At 51.4% G+C, this 16,535-nt stretch overlaps 8 protein-coding genes across 8 annotated transcripts; 3 read left to right on the forward strand and 5 right to left on the reverse strand.

The window, feature by feature from the left end:
* Positions 1-508: 508 nt before the first annotated feature.
* On the reverse strand, positions 509-2,775 carry BJX68DRAFT_222698 (cytochrome P450). The gene is made up of 2 exons (XM_071038023.1): positions 2,338-2,775; positions 509-2,286 (listed from the first exon to the last, which is right to left on the reverse strand). The coding sequence occupies exons 1-2, from the start codon at positions 2,530-2,532 to the stop codon at positions 946-948; spliced, it is 1,536 nt and encodes a 511-aa protein (XP_070905591.1). The 5' UTR covers positions 2,533-2,775; the 3' UTR covers positions 509-945.
* Positions 2,776-3,434: 659 nt separating this feature from the next.
* BJX68DRAFT_251495 (uncharacterized protein) lies at positions 3,435-5,952 on the forward strand (the record flags this gene model as incomplete). Its single annotated transcript, XM_071042392.1, has 10 exons — positions 3,435-4,839; positions 4,890-4,977; positions 5,027-5,139; positions 5,188-5,235; positions 5,290-5,324; positions 5,372-5,460; positions 5,510-5,545; positions 5,600-5,653; positions 5,700-5,836; positions 5,885-5,952. The coding sequence occupies 10 exons, from the start codon at positions 3,435-3,437 to the stop codon at positions 5,950-5,952; spliced, it is 2,073 nt and encodes a 690-aa protein (XP_070905592.1).
* Positions 5,889-7,785, reverse strand: BJX68DRAFT_6643 (4-hydroxyphenylpyruvate dioxygenase family protein). Its single transcript, XM_071049581.1, has 3 exons — positions 6,785-7,785; positions 6,673-6,732; positions 5,889-6,621 (listed from the first exon to the last, which is right to left on the reverse strand). Exons 1-3 carry the CDS (start codon positions 7,441-7,443, stop codon positions 6,129-6,131), a joined length of 1,212 nt encoding a protein of 403 aa, XP_070905593.1. The 5' UTR covers positions 7,444-7,785; the 3' UTR covers positions 5,889-6,128.
* Positions 7,786-7,793: 8 nt separating this feature from the next.
* hmgX lies at positions 7,794-8,701 on the forward strand. The gene has a single exon (XM_071038024.1). The coding sequence runs from the start codon at positions 7,883-7,885 to the stop codon at positions 8,669-8,671; it is 789 nt and encodes a 262-aa protein (XP_070905594.1). The 5' UTR covers positions 7,794-7,882; the 3' UTR covers positions 8,672-8,701.
* Positions 8,702-8,867: 166 nt separating this feature from the next.
* hmgA (putative homogentisate 1,2-dioxygenase (HmgA)) lies at positions 8,868-10,597 on the reverse strand. Its single transcript, XM_071038025.1, has 4 exons — positions 10,369-10,597; positions 9,812-10,321; positions 9,110-9,760; positions 8,868-9,061 (listed from the first exon to the last, which is right to left on the reverse strand). Exons 1-4 carry the CDS (start codon positions 10,434-10,436, stop codon positions 8,941-8,943), a joined length of 1,350 nt encoding a protein of 449 aa, XP_070905595.1. The 5' UTR covers positions 10,437-10,597; the 3' UTR covers positions 8,868-8,940.
* Positions 10,598-10,714: 117 nt separating this feature from the next.
* fahA (fumarylacetoacetate hydrolase FahA) lies at positions 10,715-12,161 on the forward strand. The gene has a single exon (XM_071038026.1). It carries the CDS (start codon positions 10,806-10,808, stop codon positions 12,099-12,101), a length of 1,296 nt encoding a protein of 431 aa, XP_070905596.1. The 5' UTR covers positions 10,715-10,805; the 3' UTR covers positions 12,102-12,161.
* maiA (maleylacetoacetate isomerase MaiA) lies at positions 12,162-13,138 on the reverse strand. The gene has a single exon (XM_071038027.1). The coding sequence runs from the start codon at positions 13,110-13,112 to the stop codon at positions 12,408-12,410; it is 705 nt and encodes a 234-aa protein (XP_070905597.1). The 5' UTR covers positions 13,113-13,138; the 3' UTR covers positions 12,162-12,407.
* A 1,018-nt stretch (positions 13,139-14,156) lies between these two features.
* Positions 14,157-15,718, reverse strand: BJX68DRAFT_260327 (uncharacterized protein; the record flags this gene model as incomplete). The annotated part of the gene is made up of 2 exons (XM_071043860.1): positions 14,157-15,485; positions 15,539-15,718. 2 exons carry the CDS (start codon positions 15,716-15,718, stop codon positions 14,157-14,159), a joined length of 1,509 nt encoding a protein of 502 aa, XP_070905598.1.
* Positions 15,719-16,535: the final 817 nt, after the last annotated feature.

The raw sequence follows: 16,535 nt of genomic DNA on the forward strand, positions 1-16,535 counted from the left end.
TGTCCCATTACACCGGCTTACATACGGTACTTCCCTCAGGGTACTTTGTGCCTCGTGCATCGGAGGTGCCGTGAAGGAGGGTGGGCAGGGTGGAAGATAAGGATTAGCAATGCAGCTCGATGAGGGCCGAGATCGATGTCATTCCTGGGAAATTTTTCCATGCGGTGAGCTGAGGTACTTCTCGCATCGTTTTCGCCTATACGAGGCGAGATGAGATAGCTAGGCTAGCCCTGGAGAGAGGTGAGTGTGAGTGATTCTCCGTGCGCACGTGGACTTCTGTCCAGATCGTCCTCATCAAAGGATCGAAGGATCGATGAGTGATGATCGATGATTGTGATTGTGATCCAGGCTGAATCTTCGCAAGTAAGAGATGAGGGAATCCGGGATTCGCGTTGTCGATCTTGCGTTGGGGGAGTCACCGGATCGGTGCGTTGGCAAATGCCAGAGCGGACATCTATGCTTAGTAGAGGGTATTATGACTTCCATTTTCCTGCTCTCTTTACGCGATTTATTGTTCGAAGTTATTGCACATGGCTGCTACGGTATCGCAGAGGAGAATCTGATATCATTTTCATGTCATTGTCCGACATATTCCTTTTGCATGGGAATGGTAGTTTTCCCTGTTTCTGATTCTGCTGGGTCATCTGCTCCGGCCTTCGATGCAACAGTGCTTTGTAAAGTAGGGTACTGAGTTGGCATTGCTCAGCCTCAATCTTGACTTGCTTTAGTTCTATGCAGTCTGATGCAGACTGACAGACCCGTACTTCGTGGAAGGGTCATGGGCGAAATCAAAAGGGAAATGGAATACTCTGCCCGTGCTCACACGAACGTATCAGCCGTGTTGGGATTAGCCGTTGCCGATGATATAGGATCAATAAGAGATTTCTATTATTAGTCTCATTATTACAAATTTTCCGAACCCTTCACGAGCCAGGTCAAGCTTGGCTACGAGCTCTCGGGAAAGCGCCGCTCCCATCCAATAATAGCCGGCTGCATAGCTCCAGAGAACATGGATGAGTAGTCCGTCTCTGGAACTCCCTTCCTCCCATCGACATTGTGCATCTTCAAATTGCGCACCATGGTTGCAATGATAACGCCGAGGTTGACGAATGCGAATTTCTCCCCAATGCACCTGTGGCGGCCTCCGCCGAAAGGCAGATAAGGGCTGTTCGTGCCCTTTGATACAGCGCCGTATCCATAGTCGACTAGTTCTCCATTGTCTTCTTCTTTTTCGATCTGCTGGTTCTCCCAACGGTGCGGATCCCATACGTTGGCGTTTGGGAAGAACTCTTCGCTCTGCGCGGTCACGCCCGGAGAGGCGAGGAGGATGTGGCTCGGTGGGATAACGTACGGCGTGCCAGGGACTGGCATCGGGTTCTTGACCTTGCGGAGGATGGAGTGAATGGACATGTGCATTCGGAGTGTTTCCTTGATGACGGCCTTCTGGAGTGGAAGGAGATCGAGGTCTTTGTACTGCAGGGGTTCGAAGGTACCCGTGCGAGGGTCATATTTGAGGTTATTGACCTGCTCCTGGTAGAGTTCTTCGAGAATTTTGGGTTCTGAAGCAAGCCGTAGTACGATCCAGGCACTAGACGCTGATGAAGAGTGCTGGCCGGCCATCAAAAGGGTAATCATCATGTGGGCAATTTCCTTGTCTGGCACGGGCGTACCGTCCTTGTATGTGCAATGCATCAGGTTCCAGATCATATCCGAGGATTCCTTGCCGGGATTCTTGCGCCGTTCTTTGATAATGTCCATGTACACTTCTCGCATCCGAGCATGAGCGGCATCGCGCTTGCGGTTCTGCGGTATCGGAGCGCGCGGCATGACAAAGTTGATTGGTATGAATCCCTTTTCAAGGTCGTGGTAGAGATCGGCAAAGTCCGCTGTTAGCCTCTTGCGGACTTCCTCGCCTTGTAGTGCGATACTAGCGGTGAAGATTGTAAGCTCGGCCATGGCAGCAGGAACATCTAGTCTGCCCAAACTTCCCTTGAAACGAGGAGAGGTCTTGAGATAGTCGAGGGTCTCTTTCTCAATCAATTCAACGTAGGACTCGAGGGCACTTTGAGTGAGGCCGAATTTGATGAATTTCTTCTGCTCCATGAACTTGGAATTGGGACAATCGTAGACGACGTCGGATCCAAACACAGGAATGGTGAGCGGCCCGTATATTTCCTCTGCATTCACGTCCTTGAGCTTTCCGTTGAGGATGAAGTCGTTGCCCTTGATGCCTAGGTATACCGTGGTTTTCCTTCCGAGCATCACGAAAGTGAAGATGTCACCGTACTAAGTAAGACTTTGTTAGATTGGCTCGGGTATGATGGATGTACTATGCACCTTTTCCCTGTTTGTGAAGAAGAATTTGTACGGGTCCATTCCATACGTGACGGTGCTTCCCAGCCACGGGATCCAGTGAAAGACCGTAGGGGGTTCATTCTTGTTGCGGAAGAGAAGCTGGCGAGTCACATTCAACACGATCAGGGCTAGGAAGGCTCCCAAGGCGTATAAGCCGACCACGATAGGAGACAACATCTTGATGGCTGGTCAATGGCTCATGGGGACGAGACGAGAAAGTGGAAAAGGGAGCAAGACATAAGTAATCCGGCCATGGTGATTGATGGGGCCCCTAACTTGGGTCCAGCGAGTATTCACTGCCGCCTAGTCCAAGCTTCCAGTCGTCAGGTGTTTCACGCCACTGCAACTGTTGTTGCTCTCGAAGAATGGAGTTCTTGGCATCACCGGGAGCTGCTCTTCCGGGTCGAACCATTGCAACTGTCCACTAGGAACAGCGGTATTGGAAGACGTAGGCTGTACATAAGTTGGGGCCAGCCTTTGGATAGCTCAGAGAATAGAGTTCTTAACGATTGAGGATCGTCTCCTTGAATCTGGCCGCTTCCGCGTTCCCTGAGTCCCATCATCAAGGCGATCCTGCGTGTTTATGGAAGAGTGATTCCATCTCAACTCTGATTTTGAGTGCAAATATCTCAGAGGAAACAAGCGTGGCTCGTCAGGCCCACATCAGCTGACAAAAGGTGGATAGGCAATAATGGTCGCTGGAAGATTGGAAGTGGAAGAAGAATAATTGATGCCTGAGGAAACAACCTGGGTGGATCTATGATCTCGGTGTGCTGTGGGCCCGATATGGCTTAGCGCGGGCTGGCGATTCCAAGAAACACCAAGAAATAAGAAATGCAACTGGGGAACTCGAGCCACTCTCCAGTCATTGCCACTGCTCATCGTGACTCACCTTGACTCACCAGACACCCAGTCGGATATATATGTAAATCTCGATTCGGACGTGTCTGCCGCTATTCAAAGAATATCATCATATTACCTAAGCGATCCAGAACGCCAACTTCATCTTCCAAACTACTCCATACCCTTGAAACTTTGTACTCTACTTTAGCCCCCGTCCCATTAAATTGGTTACGATTATGGCTGGTGGTACGATCTTAACTTCAAGGAACAACACAGGCCATCGGCCCATCTCCCAGATTGAGAGGTCGGATCCCAGAGAGTTCCAGCTCAATCAGCTCAGACGGCGTTTCCGTCCAACAGAGAGCGCCGATGAATCGGGAACCACGCTATCCTTCGGGATGGCTCCTTCGGATCCAGATTTCCCTTTTGAACTACAGAGCTTACAGTGCACTTTGCACGTCCCCTCGACTTATCCCGCGCGCGGGAGGCCTTCTCTGAAGGTGGCCAACCCCGAAATGGGAGCCGACTTTCAAGAGAACATCTCGAGAGGATTTGACGATATCGTTGATAGCTCGATACGGATGGGTGGGCGTGAAACCCTACTCAACTGGATAAACACACTGGACCGACATCTTGAGCGCTTGCTGACGACTATTGAGAGAGGACCGACGCTCAAATTCGTCCCAAACGCTGGCAGAAGGGAGGAGAATGTTGGCCGGGATATAGTTCACGACCTGAAATCATTGGCAGTTTCTCAAACTCCTGTACGGAAACCAGAGCCTAGAGCTCCACCGGTTGTCCAGGCGCGCCCGGTGTATACGGCAGAGGAAAAGTCTCAGGCAGAGAAGCGGAGGGCAGTCGAAACAAAGCAACTCGAGGCACGCCTTGGGAGATTGCCGCTATTTCAAAAAGCGAGAGATGGTCTGTCATTCGTCATACCCATTCAGCCCGCCAAATCCGACCGTCTTCCCATTTCCATACGACCTGTCAAGACCGTCAAACTTTCTGTACCCCAGCTGTATCCCCTCGAACACAGCTCTATTGAGTTGCAAGGGGTTTCGGGCATGGAGGCCGCTGCCGTTGAAGCAGGATTTTCGCAGTGGCTGAATGACCACCTACAGCTGAATTTGGTTTCCCAGGTCAACTACCTGGCAAGCAACATGCACAACTTTGTAAAAACTTTGGTTGAAGCTCCTGAGCCCAAGGAGCCGGAGCCCGAAATGCCAACTCGAGAGCCTGAGGCGCCCGTGGAACAGAGGTCCTCAATTGATGGAGATAAACCTCATCTTCATGTCATTCAACGACCTCCAGAGTGGACTGTTCGCGAAGGAGGAAGCGGTAGCGAAGAGACAGACATCACCACGACAGAAGATGAATACTCGGACGACGAGGAAGATGGCGGTGCGCCGGTTCCTGCTATGTCAGAGCCTACTACTGAACATGGCGTGGCTTTGTCATTCCCGTTTTTAGAGCTCTACGGTATTGAGTTGCTGGAACTCGTTGGCCTTTACATTACAGTCAAGTGTGATAGGTGCAAGGAGCCATTGGATGTCAGGAACATTCCTCAGACCAAAGACAGCAGTGGTGCCCTTTCTCCCAAGGTTGAAACCTGCAAGAAATGCTCAAACTGCATGAGTCTAGGTATTTGCTCTTTTCCCTCCGGAGCTGAGGATATTTCCTAATTGCAATAGGGTTTCGCCGGTTGTTCATGCACCCGAATGCCAACCGAGCGGGATACTTGGACTTGGATGGTTGTACAGTTGTTGACCTTCTCCCAAGGTAAGTGTAAACACCACACTTATATCGGAAAGTACTCACACTATGACAGTGGGTTTATCCCTACGTGTGCGGAATGCTCAACCTCGTTTCCTGGACCTGGTGTGGTTGCGGTTCGTGGAGAGAGCGCTATGGCAAACTGCCGCCAATGTCATCGTAAAATGGGTTCGTACTGTGCTTCCCAGCCAGAGCTCAGTGACTAACGTTCCAAAGTGTTCAAAGTTCCAGAGGTGAAATTTCTCAAAGTGGGATCTGCAGCATGTAAGTACTACCTAGCGAAGCATGTGCAGGGTCAAGTCTGATGTACAACTTCAGTTTCGTCGCGTGATCGTGCACCAACTCGGCGAAAGGTAAAACTCTCCGCCCGTGTTGCTAAACACAAGTTAATCATGAATAGCCAAAGGAGGTCCTCGGTATTGTGGCGGGTCAGGAACTACCTCGTCGCGGTCGATGCATGCATTACAGCAAAAGCTATCGTTGGTTCAGGTATGTCGTCCTTCCGTTCCTTTTGTCTGCAATGCTGACACTTTAACAGGTTTAGTTGCTGTTCTAAAGTCTATCCTTGTGACAAGTACGTATCATTGTGTCTATCAAGTTCTCATCGAACCTAACATATGTCTATCAGGTGCCACGATGCGGACACAGACCATCCAAACGAGCACGCAAATCGCATGATCTGGTAAGCGCCTCATCTTCCTTTTTCCTATACCTACTAATCTGTACAGCGGCTTCTGCTCTCGAGAACAAATCTACCGACCAGAGAATTGTGGTATCTGTCGCGCATACCTTATTGGCAAAGCAGGAAGCGGCTTCTGGGAAGGAGGGAAAGGGACCAGAAACAAGACGCTGATGAGTAGGAAAGGTATACTGGTTCAGCTATTGCTTGTGGAATGTGCGCTAATGAGATCAGACCCCCGGAAGTATAAGCGACGTCCGGGAACAACACCTGGTGGCGCAAGCTCGTCGAAGAAGAAATAATGCTCAGACGCCTATGGAGCTTGAGCTGTGAACATATCTAAACTTAGATAGGGCACAATCAAGAATACAGATTCCTACAGGAATTATTGAGCGTAATGTTGAAACCTATTTGCAAAACTAACGGATATCAATAACGGGTACATGCTAGTAATGACATTATCCAGAAGCAAAGACATTTAAACAAGGTTGCCTCGCAAAGCCTGTTCCCTCTCAATAGCCTCAAACAGCGATTTGAAGTTCCCAGCACCGAACCCACTGAAGTTGTGCCGCTGGATAATTTCAATGAACACCGTCGGCCGGTCCATAAGGTGCTTCGTGAAGAGCTGCAGCAGATACCCATTCTCATCGAAGTCAATCAAGATATCCAAGGAGCGAATTGTCTCAAAGTCCTCATGCAGCTTGAGCCCCGCCTTCTTCAGCCGGATTTTGATGTCTTCATAGTACGTGTCGGGGACTTTGATGAAGTCGACACCGCGGGCTTTTAGGTTCGTGATGTCGCGGATGATGTCGTCGGTTAGGAGGGCGATGTGCTGCACGCCTGCACCGTTGTAGAAGTCAACATACTCTTCGATCTGCGACTGCTTCTTGCCCTTGGCGGGCTCGTTGATGGGCATTTTCACTATGTCATTGGGCGAGGCCATGACGATACTCTTTAGGGCGGAGAATTCACTGTGTTCGTTAGCAGTGGACGATTCACAGATGTTTGTTAGGGCTACATACGTGCAGATCTGCTTATCATCTACGGACCAGAAGCGGTGGAAGCCGAGAGCTTTCTCATAGCTGGAACAAGTCAGTCCTCATTCTCGTCAGTTTTTGATGATGGGTGACTTACTACTCGCAAATCTTATCCATCTCATCCCAGTCCTGGTTCCCGACACAGTGATCAATCCGGTTCAGGCGTACAGCAGGCAACAACGCGGCAACGGGATCCTCATTCCCACTCTCAACCCGATACCCCGGCAAGAAGACGCCCCGGTACCCCGACTTCTCAACAAGCGTGTGCGTCGTCTGTCCATACGTCTGAATCGTCGCAGTGACAACCCTCCCATCCGCGTCTTCTACCACCTTCGGCTCCTTAACAGCCTTGGCCCCGTTCGCAACCGCAGCACCATACACGGCCTCAACAGAGTCGACTTCGAACGCAACATCCTTGACTGCGTCGCCGTGCTGCTCAAGGTGGTGATGAATCTCCTTGAGGAGTTCTTGCTCCTCTGGGGAGAAGCGGTCGATCTGGTCTAGCGAGCGGAGAGGGGAGGTGAGGACGAAGGTGATGCTTCCGTTGCGGATGACATGCGAGCAGATTGCGCGAGAGTTTGTCTCGAGGCCGCGGTAGGCGACGCGCTTGAAGCCCATGCGGGTGATGTAGTAGGAGGCTGCTTGTTTGGCATTGCCGACGTACCAGTGGACGTGGTCGTAGCCGCGGTAGCTGGCGATGGAGGAGGGGAGGGTCGTAGAAGAGGGCGGACTAGATGAGATCGCTGAAGGCGCCATTGCGTGCTTTGTGGTTTTTGGGCTGAGATATCTAAGAGGAGATAGATATTGTTTTGGTGGTGCTTAGATGAAGTATATCCAGTTTGGGGAGGATATGACCAGCGTTATAAACCCGTCCAGCACTTCAATCAAATAAGACGTAAGCGAGATAGACTTGTCCATGATACGCCACAACCATATCAGCTCCGACCCATTATTCATGGTGAATAAGTGACGATGCTACGCTGGTTTGGAAACATCCGGGCCGGCTGGAGTCGGAGTTCCGGGAATCTCAAAACACCCGCCTCTGCCCGGAAGACTAAATATCCAAACTATCCGTCAGGCGGACATTCAGCGTTTGATCAATATCAATGAAACTTCGCCAGAATATCTGTCCCGGAATTCTATCTTATCATAGCAGCAATTATACTCATTTTTGATACAAGATACTACTGCGAAAATGTCCGCCGCAGCATCATTCACCCCCTCCAAACCCTCTCTAACGACCAACGACTCCGCCGTCCTCCAGGCCCTCTTCGACGCGGAGTCCTCACCATCCTCTGCAGTCAACATTGACTCGACTCTTCCAGCGCTCCCCGCACACCTTAACATCCCAGCCAAAGAGCACAGCTTCCTCCAGTCGCGTGAGCGAGAGATAATCTCAACCCTAGCCTCACAGTCAACACCAACCCGCGAAACACTTGAATCAGCGATCAGCGAGCTCTCTACACTCATCACATCGCATCCAACATACCCATCTGCTTACGCGAACCGCGCTCAGGCAGTACGCATGTTAATAGAGGTCCCGGCTCCCGCTTCCACCACCGAAACTGCAGAAACAGAAGCAGAAATTCTTTTCAACAACACCAACGAACAGCACCTCACAACTCTCCTCTCCGACCTTGGGACAGCAATCTCCCTCGCCACACCGCGCTCTCCCGCAGACCCGGTCTCCTCGCTACAAGCAAGACTGCTAGCTGATACACACACTCACCGCGCGTATTTGCTCCTGAAGATCTCGCGACGGCTCAAGAACGCAGGCGACAATGAGGATGCCGGCGTACCGGCTCGACTAAAGGAGCTAGGACCGGAGGGACTTGAGGAAATGGCTAGTAGGGATTTCTTTTTCGGAGGACGTTATGGGAATAAAGTTGCGCAGCAGATGGCGGTACAGACGAATCCGTATGCGAAGATGTGTGGGGCCATTGTAAAGGAGGCGATGAGGAAGGAGATTGAGGGGGATATATGAAGGTCCGAGCCGTAAATAAATGAAATGAGGTGCTACTTTTATCTTTACGTGTATAGGAGCTTGTACTATGAGTGTAATAAGCTTGTGCACACAGGTATAGACGAGTTGAGCCTTGGAATGCTCGCTGCGCGCAGCGATTCTATAGTTCATCATACTCAATTAAGCCCTGCATTGTCAGACGATCAAGATCAAATAATGAATCATAAATTTGTTCCTAGCGAGTCTGGTATATAGCTAATAAGAGATACACTGCTGATAATATTCAATATCTACGCTTTGTTCGGGTTCTTAAAGTGCCTCTTCAGCGGCTGCCAGCTGTGCTCGTTGTACTCTTCCTGGACCTTCTGGCAAGTCTTCAATCCCCACTCCGAGACACCAACCATGAGACAACTAAACCAGGTTAGTAACTGCAACACAATATGGATTATGCAATCATACCTTTCAAACATGAACGCCATGCTACCATCGCCAACCTTAGCCGGCTTCAAGTCCGCATTGCTTGCCCCCTCGAACGCATCCGAGTCCGGTCCATGCGCACTCATGATGTTGTGCAGACTCGCACCAGCGGGCTGGAAGCCGCCTCCAGTCTTCGCGTCGTAGTTGCCTGTGATCAGGCCCATAAACTCGGACATTGTGTTGCGGTGGTACCACGGGGGACGGAAGGTCTTTTCCGCAACCAACCAGCGGGGTGGGAAGATGACAAAATCAGCAACGGCGGTGCCCACGTGGTCGGATGGGCCAGTGAGGACGGTGTAGATTGATGGGTCGGGATGATCGAATGAAACGGACCCAATGGTGTTGAAGCGCCCCAAGTCATACTTGTACGGGTAGTAGTTGCCGTGCCATGCCACGACGTCGAAGGGGGTATGCTTCTGCCGTGCGGAGAAAAGGTGGTTATTGAACTTGCTGTACAGGCGGTACTCGGAGGGTTCCTCCTCGTCGTCAAAGGAGGCTACTGGTGCTTGAAAGTCGCGTGCGTTGGCAAGGCCATTAGACCCAATTGGCCCAAGCTCAGGGAGCTGAAAGTGGCCCTGGTATAGCTCGCAGATGTACCCTCTCACAGGGCCATCAGGTAGCGTGACACGGTATCTGTCTTGTCAGCTTCATGTGTAGTCCAAACAAGGTCGCAGTATTACGTACCTTACACCACGAGGGATTACACAAATCTCATTGGGACGGACCACAAGGCGACCAAGCTCCGTTTGGATGTCCAACACGCCGTGCTGGGCCACAATCAGGAAGTCGCCGTCCGCGGAATAGAAAGCCTCCTTTCCCATGTCTTTGCCGACGGCATACAGCAGGATTCCCAAGCCCTGTTTCATGGTTGGGTCGCCGGAGCCAGCCACAAGGTGTAGTCCGTGAACCCAGTCGACAGACTTATCCAAGTCGAATGGGTCCCAGCGAAGCTGATTGGGAATGTGATGGAGCTTGTGAGCATCTGTCGTCATGCGCGTGTGGTAGGAGTCGGTGTCCTCTTCGACAAAATTCTCGTGTGCTGCAGCGGGAAGAATGCGGTAGACCCATGTTTGTCTGTTTTCGTGTCGAGGAGCAGTAAAGGCTGTTCCGGAGAGTTTCTCCGCGTACAGGCCGTAGGGCGCTTTCTGGGGAGAATTGTGTCCGACAGGGAGGGCGCCTTCGATAGCTTCGGATCTGCAGGGGTTAGCTTCGCTGCTGCGATTTTGGAACTCGGAACATACTCGTGGTAGGAATCGAATCCGTTCTGATAGTTGTAGGGATCCTTGAATGAGAATTTGGTGACAGGCATCTTGACGTTGACTGTTTGGTGTTTGCTGGAGGTTCCGTCGAACGATGGCGTCAGAACTCGCTCTATATACTAAGCGCACAACTGAGGACTCCTAGAACTTGAGGATCAGTCCACCGGCTGGGATTCGGGAATCCGCAGCAGGAAGCTGGACGACAATTACGTCTTAGCCGTGAGGGGCGACGGAAATTGAGGGACAGGAACAACCGGGAATAAGCGGGGAAGTAGCGGAAACCATCCGCCCACGGAATCTTGGTCAGAGGTTCAATTCCCGTGTTGAAGCGGCTTTTAATTCTGTTTTATCCTCTCTCGTGGTGTTTCTCGCACTTTGACATACTCTCATCATCGACTACTCTCCCCTTCTTCATCACAATGGCTTCTTGGCTACAGATCCCAAAGAACTCGCCCTTCTCCCTCGCAAACATCCCGTTCGGCATCATTTCCTCGTCGAAATTCACGTCGCGAGTCCCTGCAATTGCCATCGGAGACTATGCATTGAACTTGAACGCATTCGCATCATCAGACGGCTTCTCTCAGCTCCCAGCTATTCAGGCCCATCTCGATGTCTTCAACCAGCCCACTCTGAATGCGTTCGCAGCTCTTGGCCGGTCAGTGCACCGCCAGGTTCGAGAATACATCCAGAAGGTCCTCGGTGCAGACACACCATTCCCTCAGCTCCTCAAGGACAATGCTTCTCTCCAGAAGGAAGCTCTTCTCCCTCTGTCTGAAGTGACAAACCACCTTCCTATGCAGATTGGCGACTATACGGACTTTTACGCTGGTCTGAACCACGCCTATAACATTGGTGTTCTCTTCCGCGGGCCCGACAATGCTCTACAGCCCAACTACAAGCATCTGCCCGTTGCCTACCACGGCCGTGCATCATCCGTGGTTCCTTCCGGCACTCCCATCCACCGTCCCCAAGGCCAGATCCTAGCCAACCCCGCGGCGGACCCTAAAGTGCCAATATTTTCCCCGTGCAAGAGGCTGGACATTGAGCTGGAATTGGCCTTCTTCGTTTCACAGCCCAACGAGCTGGGCAAGCCGGTACATATCAACAATGCTGAAGACCACATCTTCGGTGTCGTCCTCATGAACGACTGGTCCGCGCGTGACATCCAAGCATGGGAGTACGTTCCCCTCGGTCCGTTCAATGCAAAGAACTTCGGTACGACAATCACCCCTTGGGTTGTTCTCATCGACGCCCTCGAGCCTTTCCGCACCACCGGCATTGAGCCTGGAAACAGAGACTCTCTTCTCCCTTACCTACGTGAGAAGCGTGCTGAGAATGCTTATGATATCCCGCTCGAGGTTGAAGTCACAAACGCCGGCGGCAAGCCTACTGTGATCTCTCACAGTAACGCGAAGAACCTTCTATACTCATTCCCCCAGATGCTGGCTCACCACACCATCACCGGCTGCAACCTGAACACTGGTGATCTCCTGGGAAGTGGTACAATTTCTGGCAAGGATAAGCAAACCGAGGGCAGTTTCCTCGAGCAGACTAATGGAAAGACGCCTATCAAGCTTGCAGATGGTTCTGAACGGTTCTTCTTGGAAGATGGGGATACTGTGATTCTGCGTGGTGCGGCAGGGACGGAAGGAAACTATGTTGGTTTCGGTGATTGCGTGGGAACAATCCTGCCTGCTGTCAAGCTTGATTTTTAATTTATTTATGGTAGATGATAGCTATGACCAACCATGAAAAATAGATATCTGAGTATAGCCCCGCCTCCTCTTCTTATCTCTATTGAGCCAATTGCTTTCTTTAATCTCACAACGGTTATGTATGGTGACTCTCGGTGCCAATCATCGTTGTCCGCCGTATAACTGTTTGGGCATGGGTTACTCAGACATGATATGACTGTTTTCTGATTCCGGGTGGACATGCGGGACTAGCTCGGAATAATCCACCTCACTCACACGAGAGGCAAAAGCCCTTCTCACAATAAAAAGGCCCAAAGTCCACCCCGACTAAGCCCTAAACTCATCCGGCGTATCTCCCTGCGTCGTCCAATGTCCCTCCCTAACAGCGGCCTCTCTCTCCAGTGCCTCTGCAACCTTCTTGATAGTAGGGAACTTCGCTAAATCAACACCAACGCGCTCGGCACCCCAAACTGCCGGAATCAGGCACACATCCGCCATGGAAATCGTATCCCCGACACTAAAGATCCCCGCGGAACCCTCCGCAATTGCCTCATACGCCGCAAACCCATCCTCAATGAGATCCTTCGACCATGCCGCGCGATCAACGCCGAAGGGCGCGACGCGTTTGAGAATTCGAAGGTTCGTCACTGGTTGTACGTCGCAGGATATTATGGAGGAGAGGGTACGGACGGTAGCGCGCTCTTCTGGGTTGGAGGCTGGTGGGAGGAGAGACGCGCCTTGAGTTGGGAAGGTCTCTTCAATATATTCAAGGGCTGCGAGAGATTGAGTGATTGTTACTGTCTTTGCTGTGGACCCGGTCTCTGTGCCCGGGAACTCGAGGATCAGTGTGGGGACTGTGGCGGAGGGGTTCACGGCTTTGTTTTCGGGGCCGGTTTGTTCGCCCTTGAGCAGGTTGATGTGGACGGAAGTGTATGGGAGGGATTTGAGCGCGAGGGCGATGCGCAGGCGGGCGGAGCACGAGGAGCGGAAGTAGGTGTAGAGAGTTATTTTGGGGCTCGGGGTAGGAGTCATCTTGACTAGTTCAGTGTTCGTTTAGCACTTGTGGATGCAGACGATTACGTGCTCGAGGTACTGCAGCTGTTATGAGTGACGGCGGAGGGGTGGCGGAATGTGTTCCGCGATTCATGAAGTCCAAAATATCCGCTCCCGCGGTTTTCCGTGCTTACAGGAATAGCGGCTGATTAAGAGTTGTGGACATGATAAGCTTATGCAGTAAAGCTCCAGCAAACAGTAGTTTCTTGGCTGCTCTGTAGTTGTCCAACGTCCGTTGTAGAGATCGATATAGGTTTTGTTTTATCTCAATCAATCATATATGAAAAAGCGCTCCCCTTCTAATATAAAGATGGCCCCGGCGGACACTCACACTAGGCAGTCATTGTTGTATGCGAGTCCATTGATATTACCTAGGCACAAGGTGTACGGGCTGATTTCTTGGAAGCATCCCCATTATCTCGTCATGTGTCTTGATACAACTGTTTCTCCCTCAAACGCCGGCTTTGGGTCGGGACTAGCGTTGCCTGAGGTGACAGGACATTGAACATCACAAACTCGGCGAGCAGTAGACGTATGTTGTGAAAAGATGTGCTTGTTCTGGCGCCCGAAATCGGCTAACCTAGGCATGTTATGTATGCCTGTTCCTATTCAGACGGCCAGCTGCTTTAGCTACACTCGGTAGCCAAGCATCAGTAGCTGGTTGACATGCTAGCCTATTGCATTTCATCAAAGCCCAGTGATAGGGGATGCCGTGCATCTGCACCTACCTTTGCTGGTGGTTTAAGAGGGGACGGGTGGTCGTCCAGGTCCGAGACTATTCAATGCGAGACCTAGCTCGCCCACGCATCCAAGGGGAAGCACTACAATGGTATCCAGCCATTGAGCTCCGCATCAGCCGAAAAAAAGCGATATCATATCGCTGGTTGGGTTCATTCTGTCGTGAATTCATGATCATGAAGTCGTAGCAGACAAAAAAACGCCAAATCATAATCCGTCCCTGACAAGATGAAGCTCTTGGTTCATCTTGGTTCATCTTGTCATTCTTCCAATATCCCCACCAGTTCATCCAAACAGCTTTGTACTCCATTGGAACTCGCCATCCATCCCCCAGTCAACCTCTGCAGGTGTGGGTTTATTGTCTGCATCGTTGAAGTGTATCCCCGTATTGTAGATCTTGCGTAATTTCACGTCTGCATCCAGTGCTTTGAGTTGAAGAGCTCTTGTGTCGAGAACAAAGTCGGGCTCGCCGAACGGTGCTTCGATGCAAAGTTCGCGGAGCCGGGGAAATCGAGCGCGACGGTGCAGCAGTCGGCAGCAATCGTCAATCAAAAATTGCATCTGTCTTCTTGTGCTGTGCCCAGTAATTCTCAACACTTCCAACGATTTTGGCAAGCGATTATGAAGGGGGTTGCTGATGGTCTTTTCCTCCTCACTTCTCGAACCGTAAAACTCGAACGGATCAAAGTCTTCCGGGTCGTGTACGATATAGCCAACAGCGACGTAAAGATGCGTTAGCGCGGAGAATTGAGAGAAATCCAATGGGTGGATCTCTCCTTCGTGATGGATGTAAATGCCGGAGTCGAAGGCCAGGGTGACGTTCTCCAGCGTGTTCCGAAGGGGATGAAGAGCTTTGAGAATGGAACTTGCGGGGAGTCTCACGTGAACTCGTGGGTCCCAATCGCGATGGAATATGAAAGTTCGTACCGATCGACACCTCCTAATGATTGTTTGCAGGCTGTAAAGATCGATGCTGCAGTGCCGGAGCTCCAGGTGTATGATTGGTGACTCCTGAGTTGCGCCGTCACCTTCCAAGTCCCCTGCCTCGTCTTCACCTCCACCATCCCAGCCGTCCCGTCTGATTGGCCCCCAATTGCTGCCGAAGAAATGGGTCAGCGCGGGCATCTGAAAAAATGGTAGTATTTCAGAGGTGTTGCCACATGGCGATTCGGAGTTGACTTTGAGCTGGGTCAAGTTTCTCAGGATAAGGGGCGAGGGCGACGAGTCTACCTTTTTATCAGTTTTGGGCAACATGTGCCAGATGAACGTTGGGTCGGATGACCAGTTGGACTCCAATCTGGATAACTCAGGAAGGAATACAAAAACAAGAGCAATGAGGGCGTCCAGGCTGGGGTCGAGTTCTTGCAGCTCAGAGCACCAGCGGTGTTTGTGCGTATCCACAAGCGGGAGCCGGCGAACCACGGTTATCAGTTTATACATGTCGAGCCTGTCCGGGCGGCCAAGTATGTTACCTGCCATCATCCGTTCCACTAGCTCTTTGCGGCGACGGGAGAGCGACTGATGCGACACCCAATACAGCGCGTTCAGCTCCAGCGACCGTACACACTGGGCGAGATAAGGGCTGGAGAACACGGACATGATAAATCGTCGCACCTTGTTGGTATTAGCGGGCAAAAACCATCCATCAAGTGCAGAAGAAAAGCTACCTTGCGCGATTCATCTGCGTGGTCCAAATCCAGAGTAACGTGCGAATAGAGGATAGGGGTCGCGATGCGGTTGAGTCTCTTGCTGAGCGTGGCAAGACGGGCTAGGCTGTCTCCGTCGCCTGAGAAATGGGTCAAGAAGATGTGGTGGATGATGTCCTCAGGCAGGTCGGCAAACAACATGCTCTTTAGGGGGGTGGCAAACTCCCAGTCTCGCGCACAAGGCAGCGTCCTCTCTGGCAATGTCTCGATATTTGCCTCTCGAAAGAAAAACTTCCTCAATGGGCGCAGGGGGGCAACTGATAAATACTGCAATCTAGAAATTCTTTCTTTTGGTGTTCTGGAAGAAACTCGGGCTGGAGGCCAGGCCCACGGCCGAGCCTTTGGGCCAGACCTGCTGATCAAGCTGCTTTTTTTCTCCCAAGCGTTTGAACTTGATGCGGAATTCCTAACCATCCAATGGCCCGGGGCTGAAGGGATCTTTATCTTCTCATGTGATACTGAAAGCAGAAAGACTCGGCCGGGGGTAAGGTTATAAGCTATCGGCGCCGAGGGAACTCCATCGCTCGGACCCGGGAGCCAGATCGACCCCATTTTAAGCATATGATTTGCTGGCGTGTCTGACGGGCTCCACTTGTCTGCGATCACTCCCACGAACTGCCCGTGGTACGCTGAGATTGCTCCCCTGTCTCTACCTCTGGAACCGCTTTGAATCTCGCTCCGGTTACCGTTCCTGGAAATTAGACCAACTGAATGATACCTAGGTACGGTTCATCTATCTGAATTTGGTACGTGGAAACTACATCCGAAGACTCTGGTTGTTGGTGTGTTGTTCACTGCTGATTTGCATCTTCAGCCACCATTTTTGATGGGATTACACTAGCTAGATAAAGTTAGCCATGTCTGCACTCTGTGGAGTGGGTTCGTCAAATCTATGAGTCCCTGGCGATCACTCCTACTTCAATCGGGCTGGTTCGTCCACTGTGGCGCTCCAGGTGAC

The sequence above is a fragment of the Aspergillus pseudodeflectus genome (genome assembly GCF_044049435.1).
Source record: "Aspergillus pseudodeflectus strain CBS 756.74 chromosome Unknown BJX68scaffold_1, whole genome shotgun sequence".
Taxonomy (NCBI): domain Eukaryota; kingdom Fungi; phylum Ascomycota; class Eurotiomycetes; order Eurotiales; family Aspergillaceae; genus Aspergillus; species Aspergillus pseudodeflectus.